At 46.9% G+C, this 17,644-nt stretch overlaps 1 protein-coding gene across 2 annotated transcripts in view; it reads right to left on the reverse strand.

Moving 5' to 3' along the window:
• Nucleotides 1–17,644, reverse strand: part of slc27a1a (solute carrier family 27 member 1a) — a 149,290-nt gene that overhangs the window by 119,503 nt on the left and 12,143 nt on the right. For both annotated transcript variants that reach the window (XM_060854894.1, XM_060854895.1), the window contains exons 3-4: nucleotides 14,908–15,302; nucleotides 13,514–13,675 (exon numbers count right to left, since the gene is read on the reverse strand). In XM_060854894.1, coding sequence (XP_060710877.1) covers nucleotides 13,514–13,675; nucleotides 14,908–15,302 — 557 coding nt within the window. The remainder of the gene's footprint in view (nucleotides 1–13,513; nucleotides 13,676–14,907; nucleotides 15,303–17,644) is intronic.

Genomic DNA, 17,644 nt, shown 5'->3' on the forward strand with positions numbered 1-17,644 from the left:
GGTACAGGAGGGTAAAGGGTGGTGTGTCAGTAACAGCAGGGTACAGGAGGGTAAAGGGTGGTGTGTCAGTAACAGCAGGGTACAGGAGGGTAAAGGGTGGTGTGTCAGTAACAGCCGGGCACAGGGGGGTAAAGGATGGTGTATCAGTAACAGCAGGGTACAGGAGGTAAAGGATGGTGTATCAGTAACAGCAGGGTACAGGAGGTAAAGGATGGTGTATCAGTAACAGCAGGGTACAGGAGGTAAAGGATGGTGTATCAGTAACAGCAGGGTACAGGAGGGTAAAGGGTCGTGTATCAGTAACAGCAGGGTACAGGAGGGTAAAGGGTGGTGTATCAGTAACAGCAGGGTACAGGAGGGTAAAGGGTCGTGTATCAGTAACAGCAGGGTACAGGAGGGTAAAGGGTGGTGTATCAGTAACAGCAGGGTACAGGAGGGTAAAGGGTCGTGTATCAGTAACAGCAGGGTACAGGAGGGTAAAGGGTGGTGTATCAGTAACAGCAGGGTACAGGAGGGTAAAGGGTCGTGTATCAGTAACAGCAGGGTACAGGAGGGTAAAGGGTGGTGTATCAGTAACAGCAGGGTACAGGAGGGTAAAGGGTGGTGTATCAGTAACAGCAGGGTACAGGAGGTAAAGGATGGTGTATCAGTAACAGCAGGGTACAGGAGGTAAAGGATGGTGTATCAGTAACAGCAGGGTACAGGAGGTAAAGGATGGTGTATCAGTAACAGCAGGGTACAGGAGGGTAAAGGGTCGTGTATCAGTAACAGCAGGGTACAGGAGGGTAAAGGGTGGTGTATCAGTAACAGCAGGGTACAGGAGGTAAAGGATGGTGTATCAGTAACAGCAGGGTACAGGAGGGTAAAGGGTGGTGTGTCAGTAACAGCCGGGCACAGGGGGGTAAAGGATGGTGTATCAGTAACAGCAGGGTACAGGAGGTAAAGGATGGTGTATCAGTAACAGCAGGGTACAGGAGGGTAAAGGGTGGTGTATCAGTAACAGCAGGGTACAGGAGGGTAAAGGATGGTGTATCAGTAACAGCAGGGTACAGGAGGGTAAAGGGTCGTGTATCAGTAACAGCAGGGTACAGGAGGGTAAAGGGTGGTGTATCAGTAACAGCAGGGTACAGGAGGGTAAAGGGTGGTGTGTCAGTAACAGCAGGGTACAGGAGGGTAAAGGGTGGTGTATCAGTAACAGCAGGGTACAGGAGGGTAAAGGGTGGTGTATCAGTAACAGCAGGGTACAGGAGGGTAAAGGGTGGTGTGTCAGTAACAGCAGGGTACAGGAGGGTAAAGGGTGGTGTATCAGTAACAGCAGGGTACAGGAGGGTAAAGGAGGGTGTATCAGTAACAGCAGGGTACAGGAGGGTAAAGGATGGTGTATCAGTAACAGCAGGGTACAGGAGGGTAAAGGATGGTGTGTCAGTAACAGCAGGGTACAGGAGGGTAAAGGATGGTGTGTCAGTAACAGCAGGGTACAGGAGGGTAAAGGGTGGTGTGTCAGTAACAGCAGGGTACAGGAGGGTAAAGGGTGGTGTGTCAGTAACAGCAGGGTACAGGAGGGTAAAGGGTGGTGTATCAGTAACAGCAGGGTACAGGAGGGTAAAGGATGGTGTATCAGTAACAGCAGGGTACAGGAGGGTAAAGGATGGTGTATCAGTAACAGCAGGGTACAGGAGGGTAAAGGATGGTGTATCAGTAACAGCAGGGTACAGGAGGGTAAAGGATGGTGTGTCAGTAACAGCAGGGTACAGGAGGGTAAAGGATGGTGTGTCAGTAACAGCAGGGTACAGGGGGGTAAAGGATGGTGTATCAGTAACAGCAGGGTACAGGAGGGTAAAGGATGGTGTATCAGTAACAGCAGGGTACAGGAGGGTAAAGGGTGGTGTGTCAGTAACAGCAGGGTACAGGAGGGTAAAGGGTGGTGTATCAGTAACAGCAGGGTACAGGAGGGTAAAGGATGGTGTATCAGTAACAGCAGGGTACAGGAGGGTAAAGGATGGTGTATCAGTAACAGCAGGGTACAGGAGGGTAAAGGGTGGTGTGTCAGTAACAGCAGGGTACAGGAGGGTAAAGGGTGGTGTATCAGTAACAGCAGGGTACAGGAGGGTAAAGGGTGGTGTATCAGTAACAGCAGGGTACAGGAGGGTAAAGGGTGGTGTATCAGTAACAGCAGGGTACAGGAGGGTAAAGGGTGGTGTATCAGTAACAGCAGGGTACAGGGGGGTAAAGGATGCTGTATCAGTAACAGCAGGGTACAGGGGGGTAAAGGGTGGTGTATCAGTAACAGCAGGGTACAGGAGGGTAAAGGGTGGTGTATCAGTAACAGCAGGGTACAGGGGGGTAAAGGATGCTGTATCAGTAACAGCAGGGTACAGGAGGGTAAAGGATGGTGTATCAGTAACAGCCGGGTACAGGAGGGTAAAGGGTGGTGTATCAGTAACAGCAGGGTACAGGGGGGTAAAGGGTGGTGTATCAGTAACAGCAGGGTACAGGAGGGTAAAGGATGGTGTATCAGTAACAGCAGGGTACAGGAGGGTAAAGGGTGGTGTATCAGTAACAGCAGGGTACAGGGGGGTAAAGGGTGGTGTATCAGTAACAGCAGGGTACAGGAGGGTAAAGGATGGTGTATCAGTAACAGCAGGGTACAGGAGGGTAAAGGATGGTGTATCAGTAACAGCAGGGTACAGGGGGGTAAAGGATGGTGTATCAGTAACAGCAGGGTACAGGAGGGTAAAGGGTGGTGTATCAGTAACAGCAGGGTACAGGGGGGTAAAGGGTGGTGTATCAGTAACAGCAGGGTACAGGAGGGTAAAGGATGGTGTATCAGTAACAGCAGGGTACAGGAGGGTAAAGGATGGTGTATCAGTAACAGCAGGGTACAGGAGGGTAAAGGGTGGTGTGTCAGTAACAGCAGGGTACAGGAGGGTAAAGGATGGTGTATCAGTAACAGCAGGGTACAGGAGGGTAAAGGAGGGTGTATCAGTAACAGCAGGGTACAGGGGGGTAAAGGATGGTGTATCAGTAACAGCAGGGTACAGGAGGGTAAAGGGTGGTGTGTCAGTAACAGCAGGGTACAGGAGGGTAAAGGGTGGTGTATCAGTAACAGCAGGATACAGGAGGGTAAAGGATGGTGTATCAGTAACAGCCGGGTACAGGAGGGTAAAGGATGGTGTATCATGAACCAGGTGATACTTGCCCAGTGTGATTTGCCAGGAAAGGGAAAGCAGACAGATTTCCCTGACAATCAGACACATGGCCATTGACAGTCATGCATGCATCAAACGTACTACCCCTTACACTGCTTCCTGTAATAGGAATTAACCCTTGGTCATAGCATCCCATTAGCCAGCGTTTTTCACACACTTATTTAATACACTGGGGAGGAAACGTACTGTCAGAGCACCAAGGATAGACGGCTGGTCTAAAATACAAGGCCTCAGAGACTGACAATTCTCCCCGGGATTGGAAATTAAGAAACAGTGTGTGTCCCGGGCAGTTGTTAGAAGTTCAGCCCAGTGTCCCTACTGTTTGAGAGCAGCTTGTCAGGGTTTTGGGGAACAAGCAAACCTGTTGGCCTTTTCGGTTACACTGGCTGGGAAGGGCAGAACCAGTTCCAACAAGCAGCTAGAAAGGAAAAGCTCGCTGTGCATATATGAGCTCTCGAAGATGGAAATCTAATCTGGTCACTACAGTAGGCACTACTGAAACATTCATTGAATGGAATTGAATGAGTACACTGCAGTAGTCCAAATGCAGCTCACCTTAAGAGTAATTAAGGAGGGATAGCCAGCTAGTGATGCCCACATCCCAGGAGGGAAAGTTTTAAAAATCAACTGGTCAACAGTCGGGCTGATGTTTACAGTAGATTAGATTAGATTAGATTAGATTACTTACAGTGTGGAAACAGGCCCTTCGGCCCAACAAGTCCACACCGACCCGCCGAAGCGCAACCTACCCATACCCCTACATTTACCCCTTACCTAACACTACGGGCAATTTAGCATGGCCAATCCACCCTAACCTGCACATCTTTGGACTGTGGGATGAAACCGGAGCACCCAGAGGAAACCCATGCAGACACGGGGAGAATGTGCAAACTCCACACAGTCAGTCGCCTGAGACGGGAATTGAACCCGGGTCCCTGGCGCTGTGAGTGGAATAAGTCCTCTGCTTTTAATTCTGGGCCAGTTCTTTGTTACAATCCAAACTGAATCCCACTGCTCCGTCTATGCTCCCGAATGTTCCTCCGTTTTTTAATATTTACCTAACTTTCTCTTTTTAGATCCATCAGTCACTGACCTCAACCCTTCCCTGCAAGCCAAACCCATATTCCCAACAGTCCTCAGTGAAATGAAATAAATCAATTGTAATGAATTGTATTCACTAATCTTTTGGCTACAATTCTAGCGTGACATCTCCTGGGCAGCCACTGCTGAACAAAAGAAAATAGTCCTTCGCCATTCATCATGTTAAAATTCGTCATTTAAAAACAAACTCAATTAAAACTTAACTTACATTCCTCTGCATATAATCCCAACATCTCAATCCTTGTCCAACAATTCAAGTTCCACTTCTTTTTATTCACTCATGGTAGATGATGTCACTGGCTGGGCCCAGCATTTATTTACCCATCCCTAATTGCCCAGAGGGCAATTGAGAGCCAGTCACGTTTCTGTGGGTCTGGAGTCACATGTAGGCCAGACCAGGTAAGGATGGCTGATTTCCTTCCCTAAAGGATATTCGTCAGTCTTAACATTAGGACATCTTAGGCATTAGCCTCGCGGAGGAGATGGAAATTCCAAACTCTTCCCTCCCCAACCCTGTCCAAACGTAGTTGGGAAGGGGGTGACAACCGAAGACTTCAAAACCCGGATTTACAAATTTGGTACCGAGGGAATAAAGGTGATCCGACGATGTCAGATGTCCAGGGAAGGCCAAACGGCTTTCCATTTCTCAGAAACCAACGCCAGCCCTAAAATGTGGGCACTTTCTGACCAACTAGGGAACAAATGGCTCTTGAATTTCAAAGAGATCCTGCTCACGGCTGAGCAGAACATGCAGGCACTCAATTTCAGGCTCACGCTCATTCCGCAGCTGCTGGGATTAGACCTGGAAGTGTTTTTTTAAACCAGCATGAGGGCATCACTGAGAGTCAACCACATTGTTGTGGGTCTGGAGTCACGTGTAGGCCAGGCCAGGTAAGGAGGGCAGATTCCTTCCCTGAAGGACATTAAATGAGCCAGATGAGTTGTTTCAACAATCAATAATGAACCTGTGGTCTTCAATAGATTCCTAATTCGAGATTTTTATTGGATTCAATCTGACGTGGCAGAACATTATGTGGGTCCCTGAATTAACAGTCCTGTGATAATTCCACTAGGCCACTGCCTCCATATTGTATTCCTGTTTGAGTTTTGTCTTGTCTGGTTTCTCCGTGTGACAATTATGATGTTTGGTGATCAGAATCACATGAAAGGTCAGTAAGAAAAACACACACTCAAATAAAAAAATCACCTGCCAACAAGAATCCTGTCGCAATTTCAGAAGAGTGGCTATTTTTAAATCAGCTGACATCTGGTGTGTGATGAATGACATGAGAAACCTTCCCAACTCTGCCTTGACATATTAGCTTCGGCTCAGTTTGAATATTGCAGCATGAGCAAGTCACCGTCACAGCCCCGGCAAGTCACCGTCACAGCCCCTGCAAGCCACCTTCGCTCAATCTCGAAGACAGGGTCTGTAACTGAAACGGTTCCTGGCAGCCTACTGCAACCATCCTCTGTGCAAAACGCCCACTTTTCCAGTCATTAAATACAAGGCAACAGCTGAATGGCATGAACTGAAATCAGTTAGCTGTACATCAATTAATGCTTTTCATTAACAAAATAAAAATGAACAATCTGACAGGGCACAAGAGTCCCATAATAATCTCCATTGTATCAGATTCACCTCTTGCAAAAAAACACCATCCAAGCATTAAAGCCACAATGCTCTTGTAATTTTATTTCAAGAACATTTTAATTTTTAAAAAAGGCTAAAAGACTTCACTAATAGAATGAAACCTGTTCTACTGCAAAGAGGGAAGCATAATCCATCTTTTGTACCGTGTTGGAAATGTTGCATCACTAGGGCCCTGGAGTGGCGACTGGAACGCACTGCTTTCAATGATAGTGATGTGGAGGTGTCAGTGTTGGACTGGGGTGGACAAAGTCAAAAATCACAGGACACCAAACAGGTTTATTTGGAAGCACTCACAGCGCTGCTCCTTTGTCAGGTAGCTCCCTGATGAAAGAGCGGCCCTCCGAAAGCTAGTGCTTCCAAATAAACCTGTTGGCCTATAACGTGGTGCGGTGTGATTTTTAACTTCCATGACAGTGGAAGGTCATGTGTAACCTTCACAGAGGCAAGTGGATCGATATTTGAAAGGCAGAAAAATGCCCGGCTTTTAATGGAGGAGTGGGATGAATCAGAAAGTACAAGCCCGTTAGGTTGAATGGCCTGTACTCTATGATTCTACAACTATTAATATAGAAAAACTGAACTTTTCCAGCACAGAATGTGACCATCCTTGCAATATGGAAGGACCACCTTGATAAAGCTGCCAACAATATCCTTGAAAGAAAACTACAAGTAGACAGACTACTGCTCACCGAATTTCTGTGCAAATACATTTGCATGTTGTTTTGGAGGGGTTTAGGTCCAGGTGGGTGCAGGGAGTGGAAGGGATGATGAGGCTGACTCCATCATGCCTCAGTGACAAGGCTCTGACTCACTGGGATATTCTCCCTCAAGTGGGACAAAGGTCACAATTCGCCCTGTCATGTGAAGTAGGTGAAAGGCTGAACTCGTTGCTGGCTCCTGTCCCCTTCCTTTGTTGGGTGTTTATGGATATAACTCAGGCGGAAAATAGATTCAGAGAGTGGGAAGATTTGAAAAGTACACCTTCTGCTGTACAGCTAACTCAAGTGGGGGAAAAGAATGTCCACAACAATTTCCTGATACCTCCGATAAAGACACTATAATAATTTTAGGTCTATTCAGAAGCCAAAGTCAAAAGGACACATATGCCACCCCCGTTTCACACTCTGTAAGTAGCCTGCATTTCTGCCGTGACATTAGCTTTTAACCCGGCACACTACTTCCAAGACCATGGTTCAACTGTTGGGAATCCAGGCAAAGTTAGCTGCTTGAAAATTCACCAAGTGAAGGGGAAGTCAATGAATTTGTTTAGACATTTCAGACTGTAAGTTTCAATCACAAGGTCAAACGTCTGGTTTGGTCTATTTTTAAAAGATTGATTTGTGTTCACAACCAACCCGCACCACATGCAGCATGACAGATTCAGCGTGAGACTTCATATTCTGTCATACCAACTTCAGTGTCATTGTTCATTGAACATGTCACTTTACACAAATGAGGATGTTACTGGCCTGTTCTCATGGAGAAAGCATTTCAGGAAGGAATGCAATACATTAATGCAGGTCTTTAAACACTATGTTATCCCTGCTCTGTTTCTGCCTGCTGCTGGTTGCAGGCTGTTGCAAAACTGTGTGGAGAACCCATCAGAGAGTGCGATAGAATAGTATTTCCAGACCCCAAATGACCTGGTTTGCAGAATCATCGTTGCAGCCAATCAGGGAGATGGAAAAGAGGCAGCTCATTTACCTCTCACCCGATTGCAACATGCATAGCTGTCAGCCCAGTTTTATAATCATTGTGCTACTATCCTGTCTAACACGAGGTGTACTTCTACAGCGAGTATCCATGATGAATGGCAGGATCCTGGGAAGCAGTGATGGTCAAAGGGACCTTGATATGCATGTCCACTGGCCCCTTAAGGTATCCAAACAGCCACATAAAGTGGTTGTGAATGCATTTCTTAAATTTGCATTTATTAGTTGGATATAGAGTTTAAGAACTAAAGTGAGGCAGAAAACCAGGCAGATGGGAACAACGGTTGCTCTCCAACACAGGGAAAAATCCTTGTCATCAGGTGTGAGGTCCTCTCGGTGTTGTTATATGTGCCTACTCCCCGAACCTGCACTGCTGCAGTTACCCGGGGCATCCTCCATTTCACGTGGAGATCAAAGATGGACCATGTCCGAAGGGAAACACTGTACATAGAACTAGCAAAAGTGGGGAAAAATAACCACACCCAATGCCACCCTCAGCCTGATGGCCACCTTTGTGTGTGGCTGCATCAAACTGTGCGTGGATCCCCGGTACGCAAACACTAAGTGTCACTACGTACTGAGGTTCTACCTTTCCCCGATATTGCGAAGGATGAGCCTGTTCTCGTTGCCACATAACGCTCCAAGTAGTTGGACTGTTCCTTATCACTTGTCCCTTCGTGGAGAAGTTTATGAAGAAAAACCCCTTTGACAACAAGTCCATCAGGAAGTGGTCAGCACGTAGTGTCCTCGAGACCCTTCGGGAAAAGGAGAGGGCGGATCCTGTCGAGCGGTTCCCTGAGCAGACTGTCAAAGCCATTTGGCAGAATGCCTCATCGCCAGAACTTTCCAACAAGCACCAAGACATGGCTTAGCTGGTGGTGAGAAGGGCTCTGCCTGTGAGATCCTTTATGCACACCCGGACTCTCAGCCGCACCGTGCGCTGCCTTCGAAGCAGCTGTGGGGGGGACGGGACTGTCACACACCTCCTTCTGGAATGTGCCTACACAGAGGAAGTCTGGAGAGGAATGCAGTGGTGTTTGTCGAGGTTCGTCCCGAGCAGATCCGTGACGAGGGAATCCGTGCTCTATGGTCTGTTCCCTGGGACGCACTCTGAGATGAACATCAACTGTGCCTGGAGGACCATCAACTTGGTGAGAGACGCACTTTGCTCTGCCCGAAACCTGTTGATCTCCCAGCCGAAGGAGTTGACCCCGACTGAGTGTTGCAGACTGGCACATTCCAAGGTCCAGGACTACGTGTTGAGGGACGCGCTGAAGCCTGGGGCAGCTGCCGCCAAGGCGCGGTGGGGAAAGACCACCGTGTAAGGACCTCCTGCCAAAGAACAACGTGGGGCCCATTCAGTGGGATTCGAATTGTTTGGTGGCTGTTTTTGACCGGCACAGTTATGATGGGCTGAAGGGCCTTTCTCTGTGCTGTAGCCCTCTGTGGCTCCGAAAGATGAAGTGCCATCAAGTGTTTGGAGTTGATCACGGTTTGTAAAGTGCTGGAGTGAAGACTGCACAAGGTGAGCAGACATCACCGATAGGAGAAGGACATCAAGGGACTGGGCTAATTGGCAAGAAGGAAAGTGGACGCGCTGAAAACCCCTCGGCTTTTTGGGGCTGGAAGGCAGAGAACCCATTAATGGAATAAGAAAGCTCTACAAATAAAATCAGAGGTAAGGCTGAGGCATATCACCTAAACATCACAAAATCTAATTAATAATAAATAAAACCGGATGGGTTCTGTCAGAGCTTCACTGTTTAGAATGGTGATGTGAGATCATCAGTTGAGGGCCAGCAGACAGTGAGCTCTCCTAATCTCTGCTCCTGTGAAGTTTCTGTCATTTGTCAACAGCATCCCCTGTTTATTTATGCATTGAAAGAAAAAAAACACACAGAGAAGATTGCACTGGAGTGTGAGCAATTTCGAAAAAGAGGGTACCAGTAAACACATACAAATACAGAGATTTCCTGGTGGGAGTAAATTGCCATCTTCTTCAAATCTGACCTCTTGCACGTCCTACACTTTCACAGTTTCACCACTGCCATCCATAAGACACATAGGAGTGGAAGTAAGGCCATTCGGCCCGTCGAGTCCACTCCGCCATTCAATCATGGCTGATGGGCATTTCAACTCCACTTACCAGCATTCTCCCCGTAGCCCTTAATTCCTCGAGACAACAAGAATCTATCAATCTCTGCCTTGAAGACATTTAGCGTCCCTGCCTCCACTGCACTCCGTGGCAATGAATTCCACAGGCCCACCACTCTCTGGCTGAAGAAATGTCTCCGCATTTCTGTTCTGAATTGACCCCCTCTAATTCTAAGGCTGTGTCCGTCACACGTCAACTGCCCCAGCCTCATGTTCGAGAATTCTGCCCTTAACCTTCCTACCTCCCGTAGGACAGGATAGCAACCTACCGTGTAGCAAGTGTTCGGTCACTGAACCTAATATCATCCTTTGTGCTTCAGTGTCAAATTTTGTTCGAGAATTCACTTCTGCGAAGTGTTACGTCGCTGATGGTGCCCTATAAATACTATTGGTGGGGTTAGGCAGACCCCAGCGTGAAAACACACACACACACTGTTGTGCAATGTCATGGAAAACCTCATTTCTGCACAAGTTATCACTGGTATACAGCCCTAGCTGTATGACACTGGTATGTAAGTCTCTCTCGCAGGCAGTCACTCAGAGGGTGTGTAGTTACTCACATACATACACACGCATGATAATGCTATTCAGCTGTGAGATCAGCGCTGTAGCTTTGTAAGAAATGAAACATTGTCCTGTTGACTGGTCAATTACCATATGAATCTGCTGAATGGCATCCGGCTGCCATTAGTGCACTGAATACTGGTACTGAACCTCAAAGGGCAAGCTTTCACACTTGTCAGTTTAATGTGGCCTAGAATTTTATTGACCAGTCCTGCAGGGATAAATTACAAACAATTACTGAAAGATCAATCAATGGAGTGTAGTTTTTCAGTTTTGGAGAAGTGGAAAACAGTAAAAGTATTAATCTATTTTACCCAAATAAAACCTTTTAAAATCCAATTGACTATCTTGACCTGTGTTTCCTGATGAAGGGCTTTTGCTCGAAACGTCGAATTCTCTATTCCTGAGATGCTGCCTGGCCTGCTGTGCTTTAACCAGCAACACATTTTCTGCTGTGTTTTCTTTTACCTGAACACAGGTGCGTTGAGCTCACTGTCAGGTTGTGATCTAAAGAGCGCTCCAGCGAGCAGCTAAAAGCCAAGACAGACATTGTGCGGCATGTTATCAGTATTACACAGTACATTCCACCAAGTAAAGATAGGAAAACCTGCTGTGGGCAGTCACACAACATACATCGTACCAGCCGGGAAACTGTCTTCACAGTACAAGGTGCATAAATAGAAATAGAAATTGCTGGAAAAGCTCAGCAGGTCTGGCAGCAATCTGATGAAAGAAATCATAGTTAACGTCAGAGTCAGAGAGATGTACAGCATGGAAACAGATTCTTCGGTCCAACCCGTCCATGTCGACCAGATATCCCAACCCAATTTGCCAACACCCAGCCCATATCCCTCCAAACCCTTCCTATTCATATACCCATCCATATGCCTTTTAAATGTTGTAACTGTATCAGCCTCCACCACTTCCTCTGGCAGCTCATTCCATACACGTACCACCCTCTGCGTGAAAACATTGCCCCTTGGGTCCCTTTGTATCTTTCCCTCTCACCCTAAACCTATGCCCTCGAATTCTGGACTCCCCTAGCCCAGGGAAAAGACTTATCTATTTATCCTATCCATGTCCCTTGTGATTTTATAAACCTCTATAAGGTCACCCCTCAGCCTCCTATGCTCCAGGGAAAACAGCCCCAGCCTGCTCAGCCTCTCCCTATAGCTCAAATCCTCCAACCCTGGCAACATCCTTGTCAATCTTTTCTGAACACTTTCAAGTTTCACAACATCTTTCCGATAGGAAGGAGACCAGAATTGCACACAATATTCCAACAGTGGCCTAACCAATGTACTGTACAGCCACAACATGACCTCCCAACTCCTGTACTCAATACTCTGACCAATAAAGGAAAGCATACCAAACGCCTTCTTCACTATCCTATCTACCTGTGACTCCACTTTCAAGGAGCTATGAACCTGCACTCCAAGGTCTCTGTTCAGCAACACTCCCCAGGACATTACCATTAAGTGTATAAGTCCTATCCTGATTTGCATTCACACCTCACATTTATCTAAATTAAACTCCACCTGCCAATCCTCAGCCCATGGGGGCCATTTGATCAAGATCCCGTTGTACTCTGAGGTAACCTTCTTTGCTGTCCACTACACCTCCAACTTTGGTGTCATCAGCAAACGTACTAACTATACCTATGTTCATATCCAAATCATTCATATAAATGACACAAACTGGTGGACCCAACACTGTTCCTTTGTTCGGTTTAGGTTGAGGAAAGACATATGCTTGAGATAAGCCCTAATGAATTTACAATATGAGCAAGGGCATTGCAGGGGTCCTTAAGTGTGGGGGATAAAGGGAGCCAGGAAAATATACAAATAGGAAGGGTTTAGAGGGATATGGGCCAAATGCTGCCAAATGGGACTAGACCCATTGAATACATTCAAGGGACAGCTAAATATAGCACCTGGGAGGAATGGGACCAAACATTATGGGGAGAAAGCAGCATTGGGCTATTAAGTTGGGCAAGCGGCCATGATCATGATGAATGGTGGAACAGGCTCAAAGGGCTGAATGGCCTCCTCCTGCTCCTATCTTCTATGATCCTATTAATTTAGGGTATCTGGTCAGCATGGGCAAGTTGGACCGAAGAGTTTGTTTCCATTCTGTATAAAGCTATGACTGAAGCATGATTTGGAGAAGCTGCGCACCCCCTCACAGACTTAAGACAATCTGCACTCACTCCACACACACACACACACACACACACACACACACACACACACACACACACACACACACACACACACACACACACACACACACACACACCCCCCAACCCAGACAGACCCACACACCCACATGCACACACATACTTTGTGGGGTGAATTTGTACTTGCAGAGTTACATTGTACTTTGCTCAAAAACTGCATGCATTCATGTAGAACTCAGTTATCTCACTTTTTAGATTAGAATCAATCTAAACATCAGGTCATAGACAGAGAACACAGGGGGCTAACACCTTCAACATATTGTCTAGCTATCACCCATTGTTAACAGCTAACCCGAGAATGCAACTTTTTTAAAAAAGGTTTTGTGATTTACACATGAAAGAAGTGAAACTATCACTGTATTCTAACAGATGAAAGGCTTAACAGTCAATCAATTTTTCAATGTATAATTTCAATTACATCAAACTAAATTTTTGCTATAAATTCTGTGTTAGGATTGATCTCTCCACTATCACCTGGTGAAGGAGCGTTGCTCCGAAAGCTAGTGCTTCCAGTTAAACCTGTTTGACTATAACCTGGTGTTGTGTGATTGTTCGAGTAAAAAATGAGGTCTGCAGATGCTGGAGATCACAGCTGAAAATGTGTTGCTGGTTAAAGCACAGCAGGTTAGGCAGCATCTCTTATTCCTGAGATGCTGCCTAACCTGCTGTGCTTTAACCAGCAACACATTTTCAGTTGTGTGATTGTTAACTTTTTGACTGAAGCAGACATCAAAACTTCCAACAGGGGCAGCTAGGTGGACGCACTTTACTATTAGACCAAGTGTGTCACGCTATTATATAAAAGAGGCAACTTGCCCAAATACCCACTGATACCAGTGTTAACATTCGCGAGATCATCCTGCATTAAAGTCATCATTACCCATGAATCCAATTCCCAGAGGAGGAGACGGCAGGTATTTGGAAGCCGCACTGAGCAGCGGATCGAGGTGTTCAGTCCCTGCTGCAACTGTACTCGGATCCCAGCTTCCGCTGCAGAATCTCCGGATCTTTTTCCCTAGGATTCCATTCACTTCCAACAGGGCTGGAATAGAAACAAAAGGTATAAACCAATCGGGTGTAGCCCGAGGCAGCGACAGCGCTTCCAGCCTGCTGCAGTCACGGTGCGTTTACTGCATTCTGGCCACAGAACTAACACTGTGACACTCTGTGACCAACCCAAATCGGAGATCTTCAAAAATGTGGAATGCAGGTTTGGGGCAGAAAGAGGGTTAACTTAGAAGAAGCCTCATAAATCACGATTAAACTTCACGGACTGGGGCCAGGATTTAACAAAGCAGGGGGCCATTTGGCCCATTCTATATGGGCTGGCTCTTGGTAAAAGCTAGGCCATTTTCCTTTTGGGAAGACGCTATTGAACCCTGTTCTCCAACCTTTTGAGAATCGGAAAGCTCTGGGTGGTCTAACAATCCCAAGTGGACATTGCACTGGGCAAGGCGTTAGGCATCATCAGTGGTCTCATTTCTAAGAAAGCCTGATGTTGGAAACCTGTGTCCATCTTGTCGGTAAGGCTTTCACTTCCTCCTGCCGAGCTCTTGTGTATCATGGGATGACACAACCACACAAACAGACCACGCAGCCTGTTCTGCCCACACAACGATCTCTGCTCCCCCTGCTCTTACACTAGCCCTAACTGTTTTCTTTTGAAGTATTTCTTCAATTCCTTTTGAAAGGTATCCAATTTGCTTCCATCACCTTTATAAGGAATTCATTAGGGAAAGAGGTGCAGTACAATAGTGCATACAGCGAAGAGACTGGATGATACAGCCTTGACTATTTTCCAGGGCAGAGTCGGATTTTCACCCATCACCCTGATCCATATTCGGCATTAAGGGTCAATAGGTATAGGTGGCTGGCCCTTGGTTAAGATCTCTAGCACAGAGATGGAAAGAGGTACCACTCCAGGGAAATAGAGGTGCAAAATCCAGGTCATCACTCCAGCTGAGAGAGTGCTGCACTGACAGCGATGCTGTATTTATGGTGACAGGTATATTCGTTTGCTCTTTCCAGGCTGCTGTGCACAATGCCCTGTTAAATGATTGGGAATGCGGTGTGGGTGTGTGTGTGTGTGTGTGTCTGTGTCTGTGCATGCGCTTGTGCTTGTGTGTGCGCGTGTGCTTGTGTGCGCGCGTGTGCCTGTATGCACGCATGTGCCTGTGTGCGCGCGTGTGCCTGTGTGCGCGCGTGTGCCTGTGTGCGCGTGTGTGCCTGTGAATTGCAGGTGCCTGTCTTTTTAGCTGTATACTGCAGACTCACCATCGCTCATCTCTGCGCCAAAGATAATGGCCTTGGCTCCTGACACAGACAGGCAGTGAGTGAGTGCGTCGAGGCGGAGATTGAAGTTGAGCAGTGCCCCCTCCACTCCAACTTTAGCCATCCCAAGCCACAGCCCGACAAACTCTGGCCTGCTCTCCATGAACAAGGCAATGACATCACCCGGTCCGTAGCCTTGCTCCCGAAGGAAGTTGCCCACGGCATTGGAATACTCGTCGAGGTCCCTGAAAGTCCACTTTTCGTCAACCCCTTCATAAATGAGGGCAACCTTATCTGGGTGTTTCTGCACTGTGTCGTGAAAGATCTTCGGGATAGTGCTGTCTTCCCGTTGGTGTTTCCATACAGCTAACTTAACCCTCAGCAGCAACAACAGACCACTGTCAAAGAGAGGAAAAAGAAAAATCACACGCCATTACTTTGCATTTCATTCTCCAGGGAACTTGTGAAATCACAGATAACCAACAGCTGCTCCAGTCAGAGATATGATCCGCAGTTTTTAACCGAAAGTCTAACTGGTGGCTACCATTGGTTGTCGGAAAACGTCCTACCTGGGCTGCTACTGTCCTTGAAGGAATAAAACCCGCTTTCCTGACCTGGTCTGGCCTGACTGTGACTTCAGAACCACAGCAAAGTGGTTTACTCGAAAATGCTCTCTGAAATGGTCAAACCGAATATTGTCCTTGAGCTAAATTAGGAATGAGCAGTAAATGTGAACTTGAACAGTTCTGAATGATTATGCTGATTCCAATCTTTCATGGGCACTTTACGAAGGATTGAAAAGATAGTGAAGGTGGTGTTTGGTATGCTTTCCTTTATTGGTCAGAGTATTGCGTTCAGGAGTTGGGAGGTCATGTTGCGGCTGTACAGGACATTGGTTAGGCCACTGTTGGAATATTGCGTGCAGTTCTGGTCTCCTTCCTATCGGAAGAACGTTGTGAAACTTGAAGGGGTTTAGAAAAGATTTACAAGAGATGTTGTTAGGGTTGGAGGATTTGAGCTACAGGGAGAGGCTGAACAGGCTGGGGCTGTTTTTCCCTGGAGCATCGGAGGCTGAGGGGTGACCTTATAGAGGTTTACAAAATTATGAGGGGCATGGATAGGGTAAATAGGCAAAATCTTTTCCCTGGGTTGGGGGAGTCCAGAACTAGAGTTGATAGGTTTAGGGCGAGAAGGGAAAGATATAAAAGAGGCCTAAGGGTAACTTTTTCACACAGTGGGTGGTACGTGTATGGAATGAGCTACTAGAGGAAGTGGTGGAGGCTGGTAACATTACAACATTTAAAAGGCATCTGGATGGGTATATGAATAGGAAGGGTTTGGAGGGATATGGGCCGGGTGCTGGCAAATGGAATTAAATTAATTTAGGATATCTGGTCGGCATGGACGAGTGGGATCAAAGGGTCTGTTTCCGTGCTGTACATCTCTATGACTCTAAGAGTGTTGCTGGAAAAGTACAGTAAGTCAGGCAGCATCCGAGGAGCAGGAAAATCGACATTTCAGGCATAAGCCCTTCATCAGGAATGTGTGTGTTGGGGGGGTTTGGGGGGGGGGGGGGAGAAGGGAAGAGGGGGGCTGAGATAAATGGCGGGGAGGGGAGGGGAGGGGGCTGAGATAAATGACAGGGTGGGTGGGGGGGCAACGTAGCTGGGAAGGTGATAGGTAGATGCAGGTGGGGGGGCTTTAGGTTGGAGTGCTTTAATATTTATAAAATCCCTTTGGATTCTCCTTAACCTTATATGCCAAAGTTACCTCATGTCCCCTTTCTGCCCTCCTGATTTCCCTCCTAAGTACACTCCGACTGCTTTAATATTCCTTTAAGGATTGACTCAGTCTCTCCTGTGTATACCTGACTTATGCTTCCAGACACAAAGAGACAGACAGAGAGAGAGAGAGAGAGAGAGAGAGAGAGACAGAGAGTGGGGACAGGCAGTCAGAGAGATTGAGATGGAAGTTTTGACTGTGATATGGAAATAAGTGTTTCCTGACTTCCCCCTGAATGCCTTGGCTCGAATTTTAAAATGATACTCCCTTTTGCTCGAGACCCTGACTGGAGATTTTAATTAGTCTGTCCCAGCCTGTTCAAATCCATTTAAAATCCCAAGAGAACACACCTCAACCGTCTCCAAACACAGCTGACGACGTTCCTCACTAAAGCCTGAGCCCTTCCTAAAAGAATCTGAATTTTTAAAAATGGCCTTCTCCAGACCCAGTCTATGGGAAAGATAAGGAAGCAACTCCTCACGAGCCACTCCAACAATCGGAAACAATGTTATCCACAATACTGGTTTCAGCAGAACTGGCACGAGCTTGCTGGCGACAGACCAGGAAGGTTTGAGCAATGCTTGCAATTCAACCCTCCCAGAAACAATGGCTCACATTTGACCAGGCCTTCGGGAGAGGAAGTGTGACCCAAGTGAACTTCAAATCACGTGAACCTGTGTAACCTTTGGAGAGAACCTGTATCCATGTTAGGAAAGCTCAAGAAAGCTTCGTCACTTTAAGAAGCTGTTTTTCTGTTAATAAATTTCTTTTGGCAAGATCGTTGGGCAGATTAGACTTTTAATTACAGTTACAGAATCTTTCCAACTTTCCAACACGTAGAAAGATTGACAGATATCTTCCATACCTTCTCCACAGTAAACACTGATGCAAAATACTCGTTTAGTCTCTCCCCCATCTCCTGTGGATCCACACACAGTTTGCCTTACTGATCTTTGAG

Source organism: Hemiscyllium ocellatum, chromosome 45 (genome assembly GCF_020745735.1).
Source record: "Hemiscyllium ocellatum isolate sHemOce1 chromosome 45, sHemOce1.pat.X.cur, whole genome shotgun sequence".
In the NCBI taxonomy this organism is placed as follows: domain Eukaryota; kingdom Metazoa; phylum Chordata; class Chondrichthyes; order Orectolobiformes; family Hemiscylliidae; genus Hemiscyllium; species Hemiscyllium ocellatum.